Source organism: Girardinichthys multiradiatus, chromosome 8, assembly GCF_021462225.1.
Source record: "Girardinichthys multiradiatus isolate DD_20200921_A chromosome 8, DD_fGirMul_XY1, whole genome shotgun sequence".
Taxonomy (NCBI): domain Eukaryota; kingdom Metazoa; phylum Chordata; class Actinopteri; order Cyprinodontiformes; family Goodeidae; genus Girardinichthys; species Girardinichthys multiradiatus.
The window spans coordinates 27,590,161-27,615,597 of NC_061801.1; the positions used below are offsets into that span (position 1 = coordinate 27,590,161).

A 25,437-nucleotide genomic window follows, 5' to 3' on the forward strand; every position below is an offset into this window, starting at 1 on the left:
CTGAGTGTTCATCATGTCTCTGAATAAAGACTATGTTAAAGTTTTAGTAAGTGCCTTACAAGAGAGCCACTAAAGGGGTTTCTTCCAAGCTATTTAGGAATTGGAAGATTAATCTACCATGTTTTTCTTTTGAACACGTTTTGCAGTTTGGCTATATTTTTATGCAATAAACAGAAACATAATAAAAGCTAATGCACAACTTAATAAATAAGACTATTGTTTATGGTTTCTATTAGTGTCATAAGAGGAAATGTGTTAAAAAAAATGTCAGGTTTACCTGTTGTTCCTAGAGTTCCTAAAAGTAGGCTTAAAATGTTCTTTTGTGATAAAGTTAATAGTTACCATGACTTATGTTATCGTTACCAATCTCTGAGGATGTGATGCTGTAGGCTTAGGCTGGAGTAGTATTTCTCCTATTTCTCTAAATATATGCATTATGTGAAACTATTGCTGCCACTAACGCTGTGTATTACCCAGCTCTAACCCAGTGCTTCTGTGTTTGCCTATCCTTGACTGTATTGTGTTATAATTTGGACTCAGTTGGAATGTGTGGAAATGGATCTGTCTGACAGCACTGACTGGATTGTACTAATTTAAATAGAATTTGGGCTTGTTTGACATGAACCTGTTAATATTGTAAAGTGCCTTGAGATGATATTTGTTGTAAATTGTTGCTATATAAATAAACTGAATTGGATCGATCTGAATTACATTACTAAACAAGTGATCTAGACTGGATTATTCTTTTACTTGTTGGTCTTTTTTAATTTTAACTTGTAATTCAAACAATACATGTTAAGACAATATTTCTGTTTTAATGCTGTGCTTTGAATCAGTTCACCACATTGGTAAATGCTGAATTTAATAAATCTGTTTTATACTGAATCCACACCTGTTTTACTTAAATAACAATATTGACTGCCCCAGTAAGCAATATTCTTCTTTGACTTTCTTCATACACCTGTGGCTTTTTACTAAAAGAGATCCTGACTCACCTTTGTAGTCAACACCATAAACTTCCCATGTTTTAATAAATAAAATCTCTTACATCGTTTAACATCTCTTTTTGGAATAAACTTAAATCTAAACATAAATAAATATAGTTTATGCAACAGCTAAGTTGGCCATGTCAAACCTCGTTTACAACTTTAACCACATAATTACATCTTTAACATGCAGGGCACACACTCAACTTTTTTTCATGAAGTTCCAGGTTGTTGCTTTTGGTAGAGCTGGACATAAGCACTGCATTCATGACAGTTAAATAAATCATCTCAGCAAAACTAGATATCAGTTTACTGTATTATTGTTTAAAACATACTCCAGTCTTTATGCGTGATCGGGTTATACATAGTTATATTATTATAGCTGTGTGGCTTACTTTAACTGGTTTTACATACATAATTAACCCAGCAAATGTACAGAAGTAGAACAAAGTGACATTAAAGAGTAAAAACCTGAACATACAAGGCCTCACGATGACGTCTAACATGACATGTCCTTCTTTGAATCAAAGCCGCCCCCTGCTGGTGATTTTGTTAAACTGCAGCCAAAAGCGAAAACCGCAAATGACCACATTGACAAAATTGGTTGCAAAAGCAGGTCAGTCTGTATTACAAATTATTAAGAATTCGAATTATAAATTGTGCTTACTTTATACAGGCGAACTTAGCGCAACTCCAGTGGGGTTTGTTGTAAAAAAAACAAACTAATTATAAATAATATTATAACTGATGAAAGGGAAACTATTTTAATTTTAAACGAATATCCAAATCAAACCAAAATTGAATTCATTCTACTTTATTTATTAATTTTTAACTAAGGAGAGTTTTTTAATAACTTTTAAAACCTGCGACGTTACAGGAAATAAAGAGCTAATGTCTACCTATGTTTATTTTGAGGTGTGGGGAGTCTGGCCAGAGCATGACGCCTTTAAAGCTTTGTTAGATTGTTAGACTCTTCCTTACAGCGGAAGTTGTGAGCCCTCTCTCAGCCGCGTTTGCATGACTTCACCCAGAAATGGGAAGAAGTAGTTGGCTGATAATTTGGGAAAGCCCTCTTTTTCTTGAACTGCTGACGCGTACAACAGTCTACGTGCTGCCCGAAAAGTGAAGCAGCATTTTTCTCTTCACCACATCCTCCACCATGTTACTTCGGGTTTTAGTCTCAGCAGCTCTGATTTTCCGGGCTGAGTGTTACTTTGCTGAAGAAAAGTTCCCGGAGGAGTCGAAGATGCAGCCTCCCACCGTGGTGATCGCGATCATAGCCCGGAACGCCGCTCATTCCGTGCCGTACTACCTCGGAGCTCTGGAGAGGCTCAACTACCCCAAAGACCGCATCTCGGTGTGGTGGGTTTCCTGCATGCTCTGCCCCCGGTTGGGTCAGGAATCAGCGTTTTAAACCCCTTCGAAAGGTCAAAAGCATTTAAATGAGTTGCGGAAAGGAGCAGCCCTGTTTCCCCTCTGAGCCCTTCTCCCAGCCAACGACTGCATTCAGTTCCTGATGTCTGGGGATGGTTTAAAATGTTTTGCTCTGGTCTGTTCCGTAGGCTTAGAATAATCCACTATAAGTAGCTACATTTGGGTGTGGTATTTGGAGAAAAATTTAAATTGCTCTGTGTAAAAACTAATTGTGATGCAAGTAAAGCGGTTGAAAAAGTTCATCACGTTTTGTCACGTTACAACCACAAACTTTAATCAATTTATTGGGTCTTTCTGTAACCCACCAGCACAAAGTACTGCATGACTGTGAAATAGAAGACGTAGGATGCATTTTTTTTTTCTTCTAATCTTCTTACAGAAAAGAAAAAGAAAAACGTCTGAAAAGTGCGGCATGCATTTGTACTAATTTTCAGTGCAACCAATTGCATTTAGAAGTCAGGTAATTAGTAAATAAAGCCCACCTGTGTGTAATGTAATCTTAGCATGAATGTGGCTGTTCTGTGAATGCCTTAAACTTTAAAACTATCAAGAGACGGATGTCTATCTAAACTGACAGGCTGGGAAGGTGAGCAGGAATCATAGAAGCAGGCAAGAGGCCCATGGTAACTTTGGAGGAGATGCAGAGCTCAGTTTACAGAACCTGTCTGCAGGATCACTTTTAGTTATGGATTCCTCAAAACACTCTGCAAGCATTTAGGGAAGAATTGCAAGAAGAAAGTCACTGTGGAAATAAAGCCTTCCTGTTTGTGCTTTGCCACAAGCCATGTGGAAGAGAAATCAAACATGGAAGAAGTGGCTCTGTCAGATAAGACCAAACTTTTTTGGTCTCTATGCAAATTGCTTGGTGTAATTGAAAACTAACCCTGCATGTAACCCTGAGTATAGGGTTTCCATGTTGAAAAAAGTGTCAGCATCATGTTGTGAGGAGCATTTTCTTCAGCAAGGACAAGAAAACGTTTCAGAGCTGATGGGAAGCTGGGTTGAGCTTAACACAGGACAAACCTGGAAGAAAACCTCCTCCGAGGCTGAAAAGACTTGAAAATTTAATGTTCCAGCAGGACAACAACTCTAAACACACAGCAAAGCAACAATTGGATGGTTTAGCTCAGGGGTCTCCACCTCCAGTCATGAAGACCTACTGTCCAACAACTTTTGGATGCATCTCTGCTCCACTTTAATCAAAAATGGCCAAACTACCACCTTACCAGGTCATCAAGTTCTGAAGGGGCCTGGTTTTGAGCCATTTTTGATTCAGGGGCGTTGAAGCAGGAATGCAACCAAAATAGCTGAATAGTAGCCCCTTAGAACTGGAGCTAGACACCCCTGGTTTAGATAAAAGCATACTTGAATGTTAGAACGGCCCAGTCAAAGTCCAGACCTAAATTCAAATAAGGATCTGTGGCAAAACTCAAAAACTGATGTTCACAGACACTCCACATTCAATATGATATATATATATTTTTTAAAAGGAGTCTCGCATTTTTGGGGTTCACAGTTAGGAGTTGTTTATCTATCACATAAAATCCCAACAGAATGAGTGAATGTTTGGACATTGGGCTTTAACTAAAAACACCAATGTTTTTCTGTATTGCTGTATTAACTCAATCATATAAATGTCACAAAAATTGTCTAATTGTTTCTATTTAATCAAAGGCATCACGGTTATTCCAGTTGCTGCTAAAATGATATGAAAAATTGATTATTACAGTTATAATACTGTAATATCTAAAAATTGTATTGCATTTGAACTTTCATTGACTAAATCTATATGATACAATATATAGCTGTAGCTTTTAAGTTTCTATTGTGCATAGTATTAAACCCTTTTGCTGCTCTGCTTTTGACAGAGCAACACAAGTCTAACAAGCTGACATTAGCATGTTATTAGCAGGGTTATCTGCTCAGGTAGCTTACCATCAGTAGTTTTAAAACAGTTTTACTTTAATAATAGTTATAGGTGGCACTCATTTAGTTTCCACTCAATGTCTAACTGGAAATATCTCCAAACATCCACAATTGTCTTTCTTGTAAGTGATGAAATACTTTAATAGCCATCTTTCTGTCAGCTGACTAGCAGTGTGCAACTACAGGTGGGGGAGGGCCAGCAAGTTGCAAGGAGAAACCTCAAATCTCTCTGGAAAGTTACCTTTAAAGAACTTTAAGCAGTTGGACGTTTGACTGTTTTGTTCTCCTGTAACCTTTTCAAATCTAGATGTACTTTGATAAAAAACTGTAAGAAGCCCAATATTTTGAAATTGAAAAAATATTTTCAACTTTAAAAATTAAGGTAAAATTGGTTATTAGTAAAATAACCAAACAGGAGCATAATCTTTCAGGTATAAAACAAAGTTTGAAATATTCTAAATTGTGGGAGTCTCATAAAAATGTTTTAATGCAGCAGATAAGCTCTACCAAATTAAATTGATTGGGTGTATTATTTATAATGTAGAGTTTTTGCTATAATTCTTTCCCCTCACTAAGGGTCACTGCTGACAAAACAGCCCATTTATTAATGGTTTCTATTTGCTCCTCTGCCCAGAGGTGGTGGAGTGTCGTAGTATTTTATAGTTTATAACAGATGTGACCTCTGATCTGATCTTCATACATTCTTAAAATCCTCTTCAGATCCTGATTTCTCTTTGCTCCTCTCAGGGCGGCCACAGATCACAACTCAGACAACACCACAGCCATGCTGAGAGAGTGGCTGACTGTCATGCAGAGATTTTACCATTATGTTGAGTGGAGACCGATGGAGCAGCCTATGTAAGTCCAGATTTATCAGTATGCTAAACTTTCTGCAAGGCTGTGATCTACTGATCACAGCTGGTTGGGTGTGAATGAGTGAAGGAACAGAAAAGAAAATTTCTGACCAGATGTCATTTAAATTTTAATCTTAAGAGTGTTTTTTTCTTCACTAGTTTTGAGGTTGATTTGTTTGTCATGCTGTAATCTTAAATAAAAAACAATTTTCCCTTTGCATGTTTCTGCACGTCTGTACATGTTGCTCTGTGCAGATGACTCTATATTAATGAAAAGCAGCATTCAATGAAGTAATTTAGTTTCCAAGAAGCCAAACTTTTTTCTGTTTTATTTTGGGTCCTGGGAAGGTTTATTAAGGCCTGCTGAAGGTCTTTCAACGTTTTTCTCTGATCAGTTTCTAGTTTTTCTGATCATTTTTAGCCCAGTCCTTGAACTAAATATTGTCTGAAGAATTTATTTTTTTTTGCTCTGATTGTATAATCTGTTAAGAAAACAAGCCAGACATACTTGAGAAGATGGATCAACTAAATGATAATGCCTTTACAATCTTTGTTACATATTTGAATGATGACATCAGGTTAAAGTGGCCAAACAAACAAAATCAACAGACCTCTGAAAGTAGCACATACCTGGCTGGACCTAAAATGAATGGAATAAAGTTGCTGTTCAAGACACAAGAAGGTCTGGGTCTCGGGGGGACAAAATGCAGAGAAGTGAGGGATAACTCAAGACATACAGTCAGTTCTTCAGACTGACTAAACTCTACTGATCTGTTCCAGACATAAAACTGGTTTGTTTCTTCTGCAATTGATTTCATGCTCTAAACATAACACAAGGCAGGAATCCACATGGTTTTCACCTTCTTTAAATGCCATGCACACACCAGCTTACAGTTCAGAGGTTTACATACACCCATCCTGAGTATGGATGTCATGGTAATTTGGGATTTTTTAAAGATGCATTTGCTGTGTTCCTTTTAAAGGTTGAAATGATCATAATTCATTATCATACAACATTTCCGTGATTTTTAACGCTGCTGTCCTACAGTTTTCTGCATTGGCATGCATGCTTGCATAATGAAAAACAAATGTGCAAACATGAGTAAACAAATGGGATGCGTGGCACATCACATCTAAATAGCGAAACATCTGTTCTTAATGGTGCATTGGTATTAAGATCAGTGGTTTCGGATTCAGTGTTCATCTGCGTCAGGACTGGGCACGTTACTTCTGCTGTGACCTCACAGTTTCATGTTATTTTTCTGATAATTAAAAAAATATATTTACTATCTGGGAGTTAATTTTGCATTCTCTGACTGCCCCCATGTGGTTAGATAATTATTAGCCTAATTCATCCAGAAATTATGTCATATCCTCAGTTTTACTCTCGGATTGAAGCATCCTGAGGTGACTAAAACATCTGCAAAGCACATGAATAACTGATTTTATAATTGGATCATTGCTGTGATATTTGTATCACAGTTCTGTGGCAGCCTATATTATTCATCCACTTTGTGAAGTGCACCAGTACCACTTTCAGACAAACAGACCCTCAGCATGATGGTACTGCTGGCGTTCCTGACCTTTGGTACAATGTTCTTAGGTTTGAAAGCTTTACCTTGACTCCTACAAACATACTAGTTCTCACTGTGACCACATCTCAATCTTCTTCTCATCTTATCATAAAGTTTTTCTCCAGAAGATGTATGGCTTGTCCATGTGGACAGTTGCAAATAAAATTTGTGCTTGAAGGCTTATATCTTAGTCAGCACCCATGGTTATGGTTACATAATTTGTTTCACAGTGCAAAGTGACACTGGTGCTCCAGCATCTTCCAGTTTATAATTACCTTAAATGTTGGGTTGTTCCTGATCATTCAGACGAATTTTCTTTCATCTGAGGGTGAACATTTGGGTTGGATGGTTTAAACTTTGACACTGTTGGGAGTTCCAACAGGACAAAGATCCCTCAAACACTCCACCATGGTCTTGGGATGGATAAAGCAGTCAGTCAGTCATTTTCTACCGCTTATTCCATAGTGGGTTGCGGGGAAGCTGTTACCCATCTCCAGCAGTCTACGGGCAGGAGGCGGGGCACACCCTGGACAGGTCACCAGTCCATCGCAGGGCAACAGACACACAATCATTCACACACTCATTCATACACCTAAGGGCAATTTAGAGAGACCAATTAACCTAACTCCATGCAGAAAGACCCCCAGCCAGGAATCAAACCCAGGACCTTCTTGCTGCAAGGCAACAGTGCAGCATGGATAAAGCAACAACATTAAACCTCTGGAATGGCCCTGACCTAAATCGTTTTGAATGTTTGTTGAATATGCTTAAAAGCCAGGTCGATGTCAGGAAACAAGCCAATCTTGAAGAAATTATAGCATTTCTGCCATAAACAAATGAGAAATATGATGCTAGGAGCTTGTTAATGGTTTATAAAGAGCATTGACTCAAAGTGCACCTCTCTAAGATACATTTCACCTCATATTTGTGGGGTTGTGTGTATATGTATTTGAACATGTGTCAATGAATTGCACCCTGTGTAGAAAAGGATCCTCAATAGACCTAATTTATGCACCTCATTTTTTTTTTTTTACTTGAAGCCATTTGTTTTACAAAACACTTTTCATATGTGTTATTCTGTTATTAAAAGCCCCAAATTATTATGTGATTCAAGCTCTTGATCTGTTAAGAAAACAAAACAAGTCTTTGTGTCTAGAGGAAAAACTGACCGTAAGCTGCATTTTCTTTGTTCAATCTTATTAAAACGGGGGTTGTTAAAGGTCAGGTTTTGTATTACGTCCTGTAAGATTTGGTTTTTATTGGAAATGCATGTAGCTATCAGGATCACTCAATCTAACTCAGTTATAGACTCGAAGGCTTAGACTTAGTCGTTTCCAGCTTGTGCATCACCACTTACCTGAGAGTCTAAAATGGAAATATGTCCTGTGATGACATCTGTCTCTTTTCCAGGTCTTATGCAGGGGAACTGGGTCCAAAGCACTGGCCCAACAGCAGATATGAGTATGTGATGAAGCTGAAGCAGGCAGCTCTTAATTTTGCCAGAAAACGCTGGGCTGACTACATACTGGTACATTAATCATCAGTTTTTCTGCTTAAGATATTGGTTTCTCTTAATTTGTCATGCTGCATTTTAGTTCCCTTGCAACTAATTCTTAACCCAATACAACTTTGTTTAATTCACCACTTTCTTCTCTGTGTCTTATCTGTCAGTATGCTGACACAGACAACATCCTCACCAACCCAGAAGCCCTCAACCTGCTGATTGCAGAGAACAAGTCAGTCATTGCCCCCATGTTAGACTCCCAGGGAGCGTACTCCAACTTTTGGTGCGGCATCACTCCGCAGGTGAGGAAAAAGCATTTCTAGTGGTAGACATGATGTAAAAAGTCATGTTTGATGCTCATTTTCACTGTAGATATTTGTGTATTTTTAGGGCTATTATCGCCGAACAGCAGAGTACTTCCCAACACGTTACCGCCACAGACACGGCTGCTTCCCCGTGCCGATGGTCCACAGCACCCTGCTGCTGGATCTGAGGAAGGAAGGCATGAGGAAACTGGCTTTCTATCCTCCTCATGAAGACTACTCATGGCCCTATGACGACATCATTGTTTTTGCCTTCTCCTGCCGTGCTGCAGGTTTGTCACATGAATACAGACAAAATGTTTATTTTGGCTGCTTACCAAAACAGTAGTAAAATGCTGTTCTGGATTCTTAGAAGTTCGGTTTGAGAATTACAGTCTTTTACGACCAAGTTTCAAAAGACACACATTTAGTTGGAGAACGTTCCCACAAGGTAAACATCCTAGGGTGGATTTTGGAATCTAGAAGAAGCTGCTGTCTATAATACATTCACTGCAGCTGTTAGGCTGCAAGGGCATGATGCAGACAAACAAATTAAGGAGCTGGATAAACGTTTTATGATAATGTGGGAATTTCCATAGCAGAAGACCAAATGGTCACACACAACCAACAAACAGGTCCGGGGAAATTTAGGGTTTAGGGTAGAAATCTTTTCTTCGAAGATTGTTGTCCTTTCTTAAATTACAGATAAGCAGGAAAGAAAAAAAGGCTTTTCTTAGCAAATAGGTTCTAATTCCTAAACACTTTCTCCACTTATGATGTAAATACTCCTTTACCAAAGATAAAAGATTTTAAGCCCATAATAAATTTCTTTATGTGGACTTTTACTTGTGTAGCGGTACAGATGTATGTGTGCAACAAGGAGCGCTATGGCTACCTAAACGTTCCGGCCAAACCTCATTTCACGCTGGAGGATGATCGTCTCAACTTTGTCCACGTCCACCTGGAGTCACTGAGTAAGAAACGAAGCATCAGACTGTAAACCGTTTGATAAATGCTTTACATCACTGAAACCTTTCTTATCAATCACACCTGCATTGTTTTTGCTGTTTTTCTGCTTTTCCTCTTTAAACTCAAATGTGGTCTCTGTTTTCAAGTTGGTGGGCCCGGCATGTATCCCTCTCGATACATTCACATGTTCCCAAAGCAGAGAGATCTGATGGGATTTGATGAGGTGAGAGCTTTGTGATTACAAGGGCTTTTTTTCTGTTCAGAGAGAAACATCTGTAAACCTTATTTATTTCTTGCTTTTATTACGAAAATAAAAATAAAAAAGATGCAATGATGACAGCATGAAGGAAAGTAAACTCTAATTGTGTAGTTACTGGGAAGAAGTCTTTATATGCACAAAGTTTAAAAGCTTTCAGTCCTTCCACAGCATGTGTGTAAGCTGCAATCTGTCTGCAGATCTATCTGATTAACCTGCGACGCCGGCCTGACCGTAGGGACAGAATGTTGTACTCCCTGAACGAGCTGGAGGTTGACGTCAAAGTTGTAGACGCTGTGGATGGAAAGTAAGCACACTCTCAAAAGCTCCAGGCAGATATCCATTGATGTAGTTCCTTAAGTGTCTCGATCATCAAGTAGAAAACAAACCTAAGAAGGAAAAGACTATAGAATGTCAGCATTTGAATGGTTTGTAGTAACACCATTCAGTAAGGGATTTAGGTGCTGCATTAACAGCTCTTCATGTGACAAAGAATAAATCTGCTGTTTTTAGTTTTAAAACCAGTTTATTTTCATGCATTTTTTTTAAATCTGTTTCTTGCCGTGTGTGCCTGCAGTGCACTGAACAGCAGCGACATTAAACTCCTGGGTGTCGACCTGCTGCCAGGATACTACGACCCGTTCTCTGGGCGCACCCTCACCAAGGGAGAGGTGGGCTGCTTCCTCAGCCACTATTACATCTGGAAGGAGGTGAGAGAACTCGCCATTCCCAACCTGGGCCCACATCTTAAAATATTAAAACACTAAATAAAGTGTTATTTTCATCAAAATGTTTTTGCAGATTTGTCTGCCTTTCTCCAAATGTTTTTAGAGGAGTGATTAAAAATATACTTATTGCCATAAAAACTTATTGCCATAAAAACTTATTGCCATAAAAACATCATAAAACCATCATTCAGATTTATCCACTAAACATCAGCAACCCAAAGGTTTTTTACTGTATTGAGATCCTGTGACTCTGAAGGCCACTGGAGTACAAAAAATGTTCTTCATCAAATCAAGGCTCACTGTCATATTTAAGCAAACCTGTTCAAGATGGTTTTAACTTTATGACATGGTGCATTTTCTTTGCTGGATGTGGCCATTAGAGGATGGGCACAGCGTGGTCATAAAGGGATGGACGTGGTCAGCAACAATACTCAGACATGTTGTGTTTAAACAATGCTTGGTTGACCCTACAGTTTGAATGTTGCAGCTGAAATTGAGACTCATCAGGCTAGGCTAGGTTTTTTCAACATGTTATTGTCCAAATTTGGAAAACCTGTCTGAATCTTAGTCTCAGTTTCTTTTTTAGACCGTTCTCTGTTAAGCTGAGAGATGGTTATGTAAAAATCCCAGTACATCAGAAGTTTCTGGTGTACCCAGACAGGCCTGTATGACACCAACACTCAGGCCAAATTCAGTCACTGAAATCCCCTATGCTCTCCAATCGGATTCTCAGATTAAATGTCGGAAAATCTTCTTCATCAAATCTAGATGTCTAAGTGTATTGAGTTACTGAAATGTGAATGGTTGATTCAATATTTGTGCTTACATCAAATAAACAGGTGTACCTAATAAATGTTTTTTCTCCTAAAAAAAGATTTATCCCTGCTTGCTATTCTGGCCATTGTAACATGTTGTTTTTACACTGAGATGAATATTTTTCAGAAACAGTTTTTGCCTTTTTCTTTAGGTTGTGGACATCCAAATGGATAAAGCCCTGATCTTTGAGGATGACGTTCGCTTCGAGCCAAACTTCAAGCGAAGATTTCTCAGGCTCATGGAGGAGGTGGAGAAAGTGAAGCTGGACTGGGACATAATGTGAGAAATTTATTCCTGCCTTGGTTTTTGTGTTGGTAAGGGGCGGAAGGAGTGAAGGTGATGTAATAAATGCAATTGTGGAAATGTACACTGCCCCAAAAAATAAAGGGAACACTTAAACAACACAATATAACTCCAAGTAAATCAAACATCTGTGAAATCAAACTGTCCACTTAGGAAGCAACACTGATTGACAATTAATTTCACAGCTGTTGTACAAATGGAATAGACAACAGGGGAAATCTTTGGCGATTAGCAAGACACACTCAATAAAGGAGTGGTTCTGCAGGTGGGAACCACAGACCACTTCTCAGTACCTATGCTTTCTGGCTGATGTTTTGGTCACTTTTGAATGTTGGTGGTGCTTTAACACTCGTGGTAGCATGAGACGGACTTTACAACCCACACAAGTGGCTCAGGTAGTGCAGCTCATCCAGGATGGCACATCAATGCGAGCTGTAGCAAGAAGGTTTGCTGTGTCTGTCAGCGTAGTGTCCAGAGCCTGGAGGCGCTACCAGGAGACAGGCCAGTACAACAGGAGACGTGGAGGAGGCCGTAGGAGGGCAACAACCCAGCAGCAGGACCACTACCTCCGCCTTTGTGCAAGGAGGAACAGGAGGAGCACTGCCAGAGCCCTGCAAAATGACCTCCAGCAGGCCACAAATGTGCATGTGTCTGCACAAACGGTTAGAAACCGACTCCACGAGGATGGTATGAGGGCCCCACAAATGGGGGTTGTGGTCACAGCCCAACACCTTGCAGGACGCTTGACGTTTGCCAGAGAACACCAGGATTGGCAAATTCACCACTGGTGCCCTGTGCTCTTCACAGATGAAAGCAGGTTCACACTGAGCACATGTGACAGACGTAACAGAGTCTGGAGACACAGTGGAGAGCGATCTGCTGCCTGCAACATCCTTCAGCATGACCGGTTTGGCAGTGGGTCAGTAATGGTGTGGGGTGGCATTTCTTTGGAGGGCTGCACGGCCCTCCATGTGCTCGCCAGAGGTAGCCTGACTGCCATTAGGTACCGAGATGAGATCCTCAGACCCCTTGTGAGACCATATGCTAGTGTGGTCGGCTCTGGGTTCCTCCTAATGCAGGACAATGCTAGACCTCATGTGGCTGGAGTGTGTCAGCAGTTCCTGCAAGATGAAGACATTGAAGCTATGGACTGGACCGCCCGTTCCCCAGACCTGAATCTGATTGAGCACATCTGGGACATCATGTCTCGCTCCATCCACCAACGTCACGTTGCACCACAGACTGTCCAGGAGTTGGCAGATGCTTTACTCCAGGTCTGGGAGGAGATCCCTGAGGAGACCATCCACCGTCTCATCAGGAGCATGTCCAGGTGTTGTAGGGAGGTCATAGAGGCACGTGGAGGCCACACACAATACTGAGCCTCATTTTGACTTGTTTTAAGGACATTACATCAAAGTTGGATCAGCCTGTAGTGTGTTTTTCCACTTTCATTTTGTGTGTGACTCCAAATCCAGGCCTCCATTGGTTAATAAATTTGATTTCCATTGATGATTTTTGTGTGATTTTGTTGTCAGCACATTCAACTTTGTACAGAACAAAGTATTCAATGAGAATATTTCATTCATTCAGATCTAGGATGTGTTATGTGAGTGTTCCCTTTATTTTTTTGAGCAGTGTATTAAAAAGTGGACAAAGGTGTTAAAATACTACATAGAAAGTTATTCGACTATGTGAAGTAGGCTGAAAGTTTTTGGAGTGTAAATTCCTTCCTGTGTCTCTGACTGCGGCTTCAATTCAACACAAAACAGCTTTTTTTATATTCAAATCACACCAAGAGCATTGGACTTAAAATAAAACTTCAGACCTGGAATCAAAGTGGTTTGAAAGTGTCTGTTAGCAGGAGGCTGGTTCAGTACCAACTTTTTTTATTGTGCTGGTTAGACACAATTTAAACGTAAGCTAAAAAAAATTAAAAAAATAAATAGCAACTGGAAACAGATCATTTAAAACTTGTTTTCCCAGAGTTATTTTCCTTTCTAGGTTATTTATTTCTTAGTACTTCCACAGATACCTCGGCAGGAAGCAAGTAAATCCTGGAAAGGAGGAGGCAGTGGAGAACATTCGGAACCTGGTGGAGGCTGACTATTCGTACTGGACTCTGTCCTATGCCATCTCTCAGCAGGGAGCCCAAAAACTGCTCAATGCCGAGCCGCTTTCTAAGATGCTCCCCATCGATGAATTCCTCCCCATCATGTATGACAAACATCCCAAGTAAGTACATTGTACTGTTTTTTAGGTGATGTTTTATTTTAATACATCAGTCCTATACTCACCGGCCACTTTATTAGATACACCTGCCCAACTGCTCGTTAACACAAATTTCTAATCAGCCAATCACATGGCAGCAACTCAATGCATTTAGCCATGTAGACATGGTCAAGACGGTATGCTGCAGTTCAAACTGAGCATCAGAATGGGGAAGAAAGGTGATTCAAGGGAGTTTGAACGTGGCAAGGCTGTTGGTGCCAGACGGGCTGGTCTGAATACTAAGAAACTGCTGATCTACCTGTATTTTCATGCACTACCATCTCTAGGGTTTACAGAGAATGGTCCGAAAAAGAGAAAATATCCTGTGAGCGGCAGTTCTATTGGCGCAAATGCCTTGTTGATGCCAGAGGTCAGAGGAGAATGGCCAGACTGGTTCAAGCTGATAGAAGGGCAACAGTAACTCAAATAACCACTCATTACAACCGAGGCATGCTGAAGAGCATCTCTGAATGCACAACACGTCGAACCTTGAGGCAGATGGGCTACAGCAGCAGAAGACCACAACGGGTTCCACTTCTGTCAGCTAAGAACAGGAAACTGAGGCTACAATTTGGACAGGCTCACCAAAATTAGACAATGGAAGATTGGAAAAACGTTGCCTTGTCTGATGAGTCTCGATTCCTGCCTCGACATGAGAAGTGTGGTGTTGATTTGTATGCAGCACCCACCACCCTTAGAACCACCTTTCTCCACAGTTACAGCTGCAAGTCTTTTGAGGTACATCTCTGCCTTCTTTGCACATCTTTGCTCATTTCTTTTTGCAAAGTAGCTAAAGCACAGCCAGTTTAGATGCGTCTGTAAACTACAGGTCCTTCTCAAAATATTAGCATATTGTGATAAAGTTAATTATTTTCCATAATGTCATGATGAAAATTTAACATTCATATATTTTAGATTCATTGCACACTAACTGAAATATTTTAGGTCTTTTATTGTCTTAATACGGATTATTTTGGCACACGGGCTCATGAAAACCCTAAATTTATATCTCACAAAATTAGCATATCATTAAAAGGGTCTCTAAACGAGCTATGAACCTAATCATCTGAATCAACAAGTTAACTCTAAACACCTGCAAAAGATTCCTGAGGCCTTTAAAACTCCCAGCCTGGTTCATCACTCAAAACCCAATCATGGGTAAGACTGCCGACCTGACTGCTGTCCAGAAGGCCACTATTGACACCCTCAAGCAAGAGGGTAAGACACAGAAAGAAATTTCTGAACGAATAGGCTGTTCCCAGAGTGCTGTATCAAGGCACCTCAGTGGGAAGTCTGTGGGAAGGAAAAAGTGTGGCAGAAAACGCTGCACAACAAGAAGAGGTGACCGGACCCTGAGGAAGATTGTGGAGAAGGGCCGATTCCAGACCTTGGGGGACCTGCGGAAGCAGTGGACTGAGTCTGGAGTAGAAACATCCAGAGCCACCGTGCACAGGCGTGTGCAGGAAATGGGCTACAGGTGCCGCATTCCCCAGGTCAAGCCACCTTTGAACCAGAAACAGCGGCAGAAGCGCCTGACCTGGGCTACAGAGAAGCAGCACTGGACTGTTGCTCAGTGGTCCAAAGTACTTTTTTCGGATGAAAGCAAATTCTGCATGTCATTCGGAAATCAAGGTGCCAGAGTCTGGAGGAAGACTGGGGAGAAGGAAATGCCAAAATGCCAGAAGTCCAGTGTCAAGTACCCACAGTCAGTGATGGTCTGGGGTGCCATGTCAGCTGCTGGTGTTGGTCCACTGTGTTTTATCAAGGGCAGGGTCAATGCAGCTAGCTATCAGGAGATTTTGGAGCACTTCATGCTTCCATCTGCTGAAAAGCTTTATGGAGATGAAGATTTCATTTTTCAGCACGACCTGGCACCTGCTCACAGTGCCAAAACCACTGGTAAATGGTTTACTGACCATGGTATCACTGTGCTCAATTGGCCTGCCAACTCTCCTGACCTGAACCCCATAGAGAATCTGTGGGATATTGTGAAGAGAACATTGAGAGACTCAAGACCCAACACTCTGGATGAGCTAAAGGCCGCTATCGAAGCATCCTGGGCCTCCATAAGACCTCAGCAGTGCCACAGGCTGATTGCCTCCATGCCACGCCGCATTGAAGCAGTCATTTCTGCAAAAGGATTCCCGACCAAGTATGGAGTGCATAACTGTACATGATTATTTGAAGGTTGACGTTTTTTGTATTAAAAACACTTTTCTTTTATTGGTCGGATGAAATATGCTAATTTTGTGAGATAGGAATTTTGGGTTTTCATGAGCTGTATGCCAAAATCATCCGTATTAAGACAATAAAAGACCTGAAATATTTCAGTTAGTGTGCAATGAATCTAAAATATATGAATGTTAAATTTTCATCATGACATTATGGAAAATAATTAACTTTATCACAATATGCTAATATTTTGAGAAGGACCTGTATCTGGTGTGTTCCTGGGACTTCCTGATGCTGTTAGTTCTCTAATGTTCACCAATAAATATGTGAAGTCTTCACATAACATCTGTATTTGGACTAAGTTTAAATTATACACCAAAAAAACTCCATAAACTAATGTACTGAAGGCAATTAGTTGCACTAGGTTTTTATTCTGGGCTAGGGTCAGCAACCTGAGGCGCTTTTTGGTGTTCCAAAATGGCTCTTAATAACTTCAGCTAAAAATCGTAAAGAACCAGCTAATGTTTTTAGATATAAATATAACCCATGTAAGTTTTAGCTTAGTTTTTCAGTTTTTTCATGGAGTAACTGCATTGAAATTCCACAACTTAATGACACTAGAAGCACCAGTATTATTTTTTAGATTAAATTGTTTTGTGTGGTTGGAAACTTTATGCTTTTTTACATAATGTTCCGCAAATATCAACATCCCACAGATGAAAAAATTATCAATCCTGTTTTTGCAAAAGGTTTGTTTTTCTTTGTTTTAAAACTTAAAAAAGAAATAAAATGGTGCTTCCTTAAAAATAAATTCCATATAATGGATATTTGTCTTTTTTCAAAAAGTTATGTAACATTTGAGGGTCTAAACCAGTTGTATTTAGCTGGACTGAGAGCAAAAATGGCTCTTTGGACTGTAAAAGTTGCAGACCTCTAATTTAGGGGTACGAGAACAAAGAGGGTTGAATTAAAATTCAAGCTTTTTTAGAATTGGAAAACAAAGTATCATTTTTCCTTAGGTTCACAATTATATTCTACCATGTTTTGGTCTATTACATAAAATCCCATCAAATGTATTGATGTTTGTTGTTGGAATGTGACAAAATGTGAGAAAAGCTAAGGGAGGATGAAAGCTGTTGCAAGGCCCTCTATGTAAACTATGCAGACATTCAGTGCCTTCAATCAAAAAAAAAACAACAAACAGTGCTGTATAATCTATCTCTACCCTAGCCTTGTTAATCTAAAAACAAGTCTCGTAATTGCTGAAAACATTCTTCAATTTAGTCATGTGAGCTTTAGATTTAGCTTCATTTGTGTGCACCCTGCAGATTAAAGAGTCGGATTAAAGACTGTGGCTACCTGTCAGTGAGCTTCAGTTTAAAACCAATGAAAGTAATGTGTAACTTTAGACTTCCTAGACATTTTTCTCTTCATGATGCACGTTTATTGGCAGCAGCCCTCTCTTGATCGGATTTTTCCATTAGCATGTTAGCTTTTGTGTTTGATAGTATTGTATAGTGCAGAGCTCCTAAATAAACCAAAAGCCTCAATCACAAAGCATTTCTCATCATCGGACAGTGACTGCAGAAATCGAAATACATTCCATCCTGCAGAATCTGCAAACCAGACGAGCACTGGGCAGCATGCAAGCACCCCATGGTGTGTGGAGAACTGGCATACAGCCAGGCCACTTTCTCTGTTCTTCATCTCCAACCTCTGAGAGGCTCATTTGAAATGCTGGACTGCTCCACTAAGATTACACAGCGTCTGCACCCCACGCTTTGGTCCTTGTGTTCGCCCTTCATGCTCGGAGTAACTAAATGGCATTTAGAATCAGAGAGCTCTAATTAAATCACAACATGTTTTTTTACTGATGGCTAATATGAGAGTAAATATTTGTAGAAAAATGACTGGAAAAACACTAAAACTGTCCAAATGTCTGTCCTTCCTTTCATATTTACAGTGAGGACTACAAGTCCCACTTCCCCAACAGAAACCTGCAAGCCTTCAGCACGCGCCCCCTTCTGGTGCAGCCATGTCACTACGCCGGCGACCCTGCGTGGGTGAGCGACACGGAGACTTCGACTCTGTGGGACGATGACACGGTAAGGACCGATTGGAGGGGCTCCCACAAAACGCTGAAGGGAGCTGCGCCACCGCCTGAGATGCTGTCTGCCTCCTACAGGGATGAACTTTAGTGCCAGGAGGCTGTGAGGTCAGAGAGAAGGACGCTGAGAGGACAACATGATGTCAGACTTCATTTCAGTCCACTCAGTTTGATGCGCCAAACATGCTCAGTGTCCTACGAGTTGGACGTTTTGAGTTTTGATTATTCTAAATGGTGTGTGGTACTCGGTGGATGATATTTCGGATAATTTATTGACACTCTGTAGCAATATGCTTTAAAGGTTATGCGGAAACTTGCACAACAAATTTTCCTCAATCAGTTCAGTGTTTTAAACATTTTTGTTTGTTTATTAGCTTTTAATAACAGTTATTACTTCTGTGGCATGCGTGAAAGAAACTTATGTCTGATGTATGCCTGTGGCGACTGGATTTATGGGAAACTGAGCTCAGATATTTCCTTTTTTTTAATAAAATATCTGTGTAGTCATTTTTCTTCTTCCACTGGGACTATTGACAGACAGAACTGCACCCATTACAAAGCTCAAATTCTCACAGCAATAACAGTTTCAAAGCGTCGACACATATGATGGTTCAGAACTCTTCTGAGTGGCTCAAGATTGTATTAATCAAATATCGTGTTTTTACTCGAGCATACTGAATGTTATTTAAGAAAGTCTCACAAAGCATTTTAAAAGTAATAGATTCAGTGATAATTATCTTAAACCTACATTTTTTCAGGTAAATTAAACTGCAGATGGTTAGTTCGAATTCATGGATTGCTGAAGTTTTTATTTCATTTCGAATATTTGCAAAGATGAAAAAAGATTCATACATAAAATACATTCAAGAATAATGTGATCTGCTAGAAAGAAAAAAAAATTTCTTGGAATTAAAGCTGTTACAATTATGTAAAATAAAAAATCTGATTAAATATAAGGTCGTCAAGTTTATCTAAATATAATTTAAGATTGTTTTACATTCACATTGAAATGGAACAAAGCAGGCGTATGCTGAGGTTAGTAGTGTTAGGTTAGTATTTTAAATGGTAAAATTCTTTGATATGGGTTCAGGAAGTAGATAAAACATTTACATTAGAATTTATGAGCCATTTAAATTACATAAATGAGGTTTGACTAAACCTTTACTTTTATTTTAATAAACACATGTAATGAGCTGTTTTCAGTTTGGATAATTTCTGCTTATGCATGTTTTAATTTATTGAGTCTTTGCTGATGTGCCTTACTGGTTAATCAAAAACTTGTCCATGTGGCTGTTTTTCTTTATCTGTGTTTTAAAGTGGGGTAAATGGAACATTTCGTCATTTTTAAATAACAAACAGGTCAAATTTTGATTAAAGAAAACTTAACAGTTAATGTTGTGAGTAACGAGATTTTATCTTTGATATTTGGTGCCAAGCTACCCATGTTGTACAGACCACGATTTACCACAAGAAGGCGACAATTTTCGACCATCAAATAGGAGTAGCAGGTATTGTTCTGCTGAATGGAGTTCAGAAAAAATACCGGGTTTGTAAAGTTTAGTTATCTTGACTTACTGTGATTACTGATGCTGTATAATCACTTGCCTTTTGTTAATTAAATGCATAATTTTTACAAAAAATATTTTGTGAAATAGGTCATTAAGTACAAAGTATTGGATTTTATAGTGATAATTGTATTGGGTAAAATATCCTTTATTCATATTTTTCCCCAGCTTCTCTTTTTCAATTGAATATCAAACTACTGGACTTAAAGTCTCCAGTTTCTGGGATTCTGCTTGTTTTACTGCTTTGTGGAAGAATATAGTTGAAGCCAATGAGGTTGGAGGAGTTGCTCCTGCACTTAATCAGACCAAATTTGTCTGTGGCTGATTCTTGCGACTGTTGGCATCATAAAGATGGGTGAGACACTTGCAGAGGCAGACATGCATGCTCAGACCTCCATATAACATATCAAGCTTGTCTTTTTATTGGCCGATTTCAGTCAGGCCTTTCAGCTTTTGCTTCTGCTAACTGCATCTTTAAATGTTGCCTTCAGCTGTAATTTTTTGGGTACTTCTGCACAGTTTCAAGGGCTTTTGTTAATAGTTGTTTATTTGTCTTTCTTTTAACCCACTAGTAGTTTTTCATTTTCTTTGGTACATCCTATATAGCTAATTTCTTTCCTCTTCTGTGTGATAAGCTGCTCAGTTTAAATTTGACTGACCTAAAGATAGGCAAAAACAGAAGAGGTCACCCACTCACTTTGACCGTAGAGTAAGACTCTTCACTCCAATGTTATTCAAATGCCTGTGCTTTGTTTTGTTTGATACAGCGGCTTTCAAAATTCTACACAATCACTATAAGATGTTTTGGATTTTGTGATATAAAAAATAAGACCATGATAAATTATTTCTGAACGTTTTCTGTAATTAACGTGACATTTATTTTGTGCAAATTTGATTGGGGGAAAAAATTATAAAAAAAATGTTAAAAGCTGTAATAAACTGATTGCATACGTGTGCACACCCATAAACTAACTCTTACTTGAAGCATCTTTTGATTCAGTTTCACCTTTTGATTCATTCTTCTTTACCCACTTGGAATCAGTTATAAAGAATCTCATAATCCTCAGCTGTCCTAGTAAGATTTTCCTGACTTTTGCTCTCTTGCATCCTTTAAGTAAAGCCCCAGTTTGTAGAGAAGTAGCAAAGGATCTCATTATACATAGGTATCAGTCAGGAAAAGGGAAAAATATAATCCCTGCATTATAAATATACAAAGGCAGTCACAGATAAGTGGAGATGATATGGAACAGTGACAATAAAACTATATATTTTTTCATGATTAATAGAAAGACAAGACAAAAAGGGGTTATGGAGGCGGCCCAGTTCCTGAAAGTAAAGGGGAATCCTCATTAATGCTGCTGTGTTCCTTATCAATTAAAACACATCAATTTGGGCCTTTAACAAACATTTAACCAGTTGTACTGATGCTCGCCATGACAGGAATGATTACTGGACTCCAGTCTTGCATATTTTTAGCATTAAACAGGTTGGAAAAGGATCAATGGGCATTGCATCTTACAGTGTCAGCTGCTGACCTGTCACCACTGCTGTCAGTTGTTTGATTACGTATAACAGGGACATAGTTTTTGACGTGTGCCTGAGACCCATTAATGTGCATTGGGCTGAACACTGGTGGAGATGCAGAAATTTCTGGTTGGTGCTGGTAGTGTCCTACATTCATCAAAAATGTCCTGTATTCCCCATATGTCTGGAGAAAGGAATATATTTTAAAGACAGAAACCTTTCGTTTGAAGTTTTGGAATCATGTAGCCCGAGTCCAGAACTACATAAATGAATATATGTGCATATATACTGTAGTAAAATAAGTATTGAATACATCAACATTTTTCTCAATTTAAATATTTCTAATTGGGCGACTAAAATAGAATTCACACCAGATGTCGAAAACAACCCAAGTAATCCACACATACAAAGAAATCAAAGCAAATTAGTCCACAGATGAAGTTATTGGGTAAGAAAATGGAATAATACAGGGAATAAGTTTTGGACACACTTACATAAATCTATTAAATAGGTAGTGAAAAGGCTTTTTTAGTAGTGAAAGTTTCACGCTGTCTCCTGTACAGAGAAACTAGCCACAATTATAGCTCAGCTGGAACTGTCTTCACACGTTGAAGGCTGTGGGGGTCCTTTGAATTCACTCTCATCTTCAGTTCTTTCCATGGATTTTCATGTGGGTACAGGTTAGGTGACTGACAGGGCCATTCTAGCAGTTTTAATGAAACTGTTTTACTGAATTCTCTATCATTAGCTTTCTTTTGTCAAAAATGTTATATTTTTTTTTACCTCACTTTCTTACTAACTTTACATCATGTTGACAGCCCTACAGACTTGATGCACTCAGTCTTGGTAAACACATAATGTGATCAGACCAGAGCCCTCTACACTCACTAACCTCTCTGGTTCTTGTGAGCCTACTTATTTCGGATCAGATTGAAAAAGCAAACCTGAAGATTAATTGCCGTGTATGCACTTTATGCCTGCGCTTGTTTGCACACCCACAGTACAGACAGCTTCTGTGTCTGCATATCGTTCTGTAACTTATATTTGTATTGAAAAGAAAAAAGAAACATTATTCATGAGGAACTTAAGTCTAAAGGTTGCTCATGCTCACTTTCTTAGACTGAGATTCAAAGCAAATCTCAGACACATATACAGAAAATAAGGTTACAGGCAGCAGTAGCTTCTACATTCAGTTCCTATCCTGCTCAAGGCTGTACAAACTAGACAGAACCTCCCCTCACAGGAGGGAACCTAAACTCAGCAACTTATTGGTTGCTGGTTAGGAGGTGTGGACTCAGGAGGCTAAAACAGGCAGGCCCAAGTAACTGCATATGTCTCTAAGGGTCAGGGAATAAGGTTTCATAATTCGGATATACTAAAGCAATGCCGGGATTTCTTCTCTTGATTACTTACATTTAGTGTTCATATGTATTCCTAAGAAGCATGGAAACGTATAGAATTTGCCTTTAATGCTTGAATTAGCCTGGATTAGTATGGAAAAAGAAAAACACATCTTCTAGTAAATTTTATTATTAGTTGAACAAACCTATGAATCAAGTAATTTAATCTGTTTTACCCAGGTTAATTAGATATTTTTACTAAATGATCCTCAATTAAGAAGACTTCATTTCTGTGACTAAGACCATAAACTCAGAAGCGAAACCTTATTTTTTAATTCAAAGGAATTATTGCTTGCTAACCATATTTTGCATATACTTTACTGTACATTTACAGTTAATGTTTGTACTTTAATGACAAAAATGGACTGAAAATCAATGTAGAAATACAGAAATATGTGCCTAAAAAGGTGTGAAGTTTAAAGCAGGGACTGTAGAAGGACCCTGTATACTGACGGCTAACATAACTTTGTATCCTTATGTAATGTGGTTTAATGTAGTCTACTTCTGCTACATTAGGTCTTTGGGCCTTAAGGGGTTTTCATAAACAGCTGCTAGACTCACATCTAACTAAAACACATACTTATAAATCAAACAGAATGAAAAGTGAGTGAATATTTTGTGTTGCGAGCATTTGTACAGGCTATATAGCCTAAAAGATGCCATATGCTGTTCAAAAGTAAACAAACTTGCATTAGTAGATTTGCATTCTGCCATTCTCCTTCCATTCTTAAATGATTTAAGTCTAGGCTTAAAACTTTCCTTTTTGATAAAGCTTATAGTTAGAGTGGCTTAGTTTATCAGGGAGGGAGCGTTCCTCCCTCCCTGTTGGTTGGAGTAAGGGGGAGTCAGGTTTAGCCTAAACCAGCTCAGTTATGGTTGAGGTGCAAACACACCCTCCATTTCTGCTACCTGTATGACCCCTTCTCTTTTCCAATGGTTATAATCAGTCTGACAGAGGGAGGTATCCCAATCCTTGTGATTTTTAGTGTAACAGTGACCATCAGTGGGACCCTTTGTGGGGTTCCTTGAGATGATATTGTTGTAAATAAGCGCCGTTTAACTAAATAATCTGAACTGAAACTATCTATGTAGTTATGCTGCTATAGGCTTAGGCTGCTGGAGGACATAACGACCACTTTCACCTTCTTCGCTACATTCTCACACTACTCTCCAATTTTTGCATTATTTGCTGTTATTTCAGCTTTTAACCTTGTTCTCTCTATTCTCTTCCTAGAAGCTACACCTGGCCTGGCTCTGTGTCTACCTGTGACACCTTTCTGGAGAGGGGAATCGTCCGAGCTGCTGCTGGCAACAACTTAATGATCACCCTCTACCGATGATCCACATGGCCCTGTCTTTTAGTGTTTAACCCTTTCTCTCTCGTTGACATGGCGATTGACTGTGCTTAACTGTAACAAACTCTATGTGCTGTCTTTCAGACTCTAACCTTGAAAACTGGCTCAGAGTTGAACTGGTCTTTCTTTCTAGATGAAACGACTAAAGGAGCTACATCCATTAACATTTACTTTTCCTTCCCATAGAAAGTACTCCTGGATCAGTGCTTCTGTGTTCTTTTTGTGTCTCTGCTCTGTTCTCTCAAACCCCCAGTCGGTCGTGGCAGATGGCCGCTCACACTGAGCCTGGTTCTGCTGGAGGTTTCTTCCTGTTAAAAGGGAGTTTTTCCTCTCCACTGTCGCTACATGCATGCTCAGTATGAGGGATTGCTGCAAAGTCAATGCCAGTGACTGTCCACTGTCTCTACATGCTCATCTGGAAGGAGTGAATGCTGCAAGTCACTGACTGAATGCAATCTGCTGGGTTTCCTTAGATAGAAAAACTTTTTATCCAATTTGAATAAAAAGCTAACTCCGACTGCACTGTTCAATTGTTAGGATTAATTGGAATGTATGTACCTGACTGTTGTGAAGTGCCTTGAGACAACATGTGTTGTGAATTGGCGCTATATAAATAAAACTGAATTGAATTGAATGATGGATTTCACAGTGCTCTATAAGATGTTCATAGCTTCGAATGTTGTTCTATAATGTAATCCTGCTTTAAACTTCTCCACAGATCTATCCCCAACATGCCTGGGGTGTTCTTCTGAGTTTCTGAAGTTGTTTGTTCTCTGATGTTCTCTAACAAACTTTTGAGGGCTCAAAGAACAGCTATATTTATACTGAGATTAAATTACACACGCATGGACTATGTTTACTAATAAAGAGACTTTGGAGGGCAAATGGTTGCAATGGATTTTATGTAGGGGTATCAAAGTGAAAAGGGGCTGAATTCAAATGCACACCACATTTCTGAAATCATATATAAACTAAATTATTTCACTAGCCTACTTTGTGTTGGTCTGTTATATAAAATGTGGAAAGGTTCATTGTTCTTGTACAGGCTTTACCTAAAACCTATATTTAAAGCATTGCAGGTCTATAATAACTAATTCAGGTTTACCTAGAAATGTTTGGCTGGGAATGTATGTCCAAACGAGCAATAACAAAACCATGAGGGTTTTAAAAAGTAGTGAAACATAAAAAATCCTCCTGGGTACCTTCTAAGACCTTTATTAATGATTGCCTCTGTTATATTTCCAGATGCCATATTTTCATGTTTATGATCTGTTCTAGGTAATTAAAACTACAATTTCCAACATGAATTTTAATAAGTCAAATTAATCGTTTCATGAATTTTAAATTATTTGCTGCTGTGCATCTGATATAATGTCCCAAAGAATGCAGTTAAC

The 25,437-nt window shown here is 39.1% G+C and overlaps 1 protein-coding gene across 1 annotated transcript; it reads left to right on the forward strand.

Annotated features, from left to right (window-relative positions):
• Window positions 1-1,969: 1,969 nt before the first annotated feature.
• Window positions 1,970-20,736, forward strand: cercam (cerebral endothelial cell adhesion molecule). The gene is made up of 12 exons (XM_047372340.1): window positions 1,970-2,348; window positions 5,094-5,204; window positions 8,185-8,302; window positions 8,446-8,580; window positions 8,669-8,873; window positions 9,435-9,554; window positions 9,696-9,772; window positions 10,006-10,112; window positions 10,383-10,515; window positions 11,501-11,628; window positions 13,681-13,884; window positions 18,056-20,736. The coding sequence occupies exons 1-12, from the start codon at window positions 2,146-2,148 to the stop codon at window positions 18,288-18,290; spliced, it is 1,776 nt and encodes a 591-aa protein (XP_047228296.1). The 5' UTR covers window positions 1,970-2,145; the 3' UTR covers window positions 18,291-20,736.
• The last annotated feature ends 4,701 nt before the right edge of the window (window positions 20,737-25,437 follow it).

What these genes read in the sequence shown, in the direction of transcription:
- cercam (XM_047372340.1), top strand. Translation starts at nt 2,146, where the DNA reads ATGTTACTTCGGGTTTTAGTCTCAGCAGCTCTGATTTTCCGGGCTGAG. An exon ending in AGACCGATGGAGCAGCCTAT is followed by an intron (nt 5,205 to 8,184) that starts GTAAGTCCAGAT and finishes TCTCTTTTCCAG; the next exon opens with GTCTTATGCAGGGGAACTGG. An exon ending in ATGTATGACAAACATCCCAA is followed by an intron (nt 13,885 to 18,055) that starts GTAAGTACATTG and finishes TCATATTTACAG; the next exon opens with TGAGGACTACAAGTCCCACT.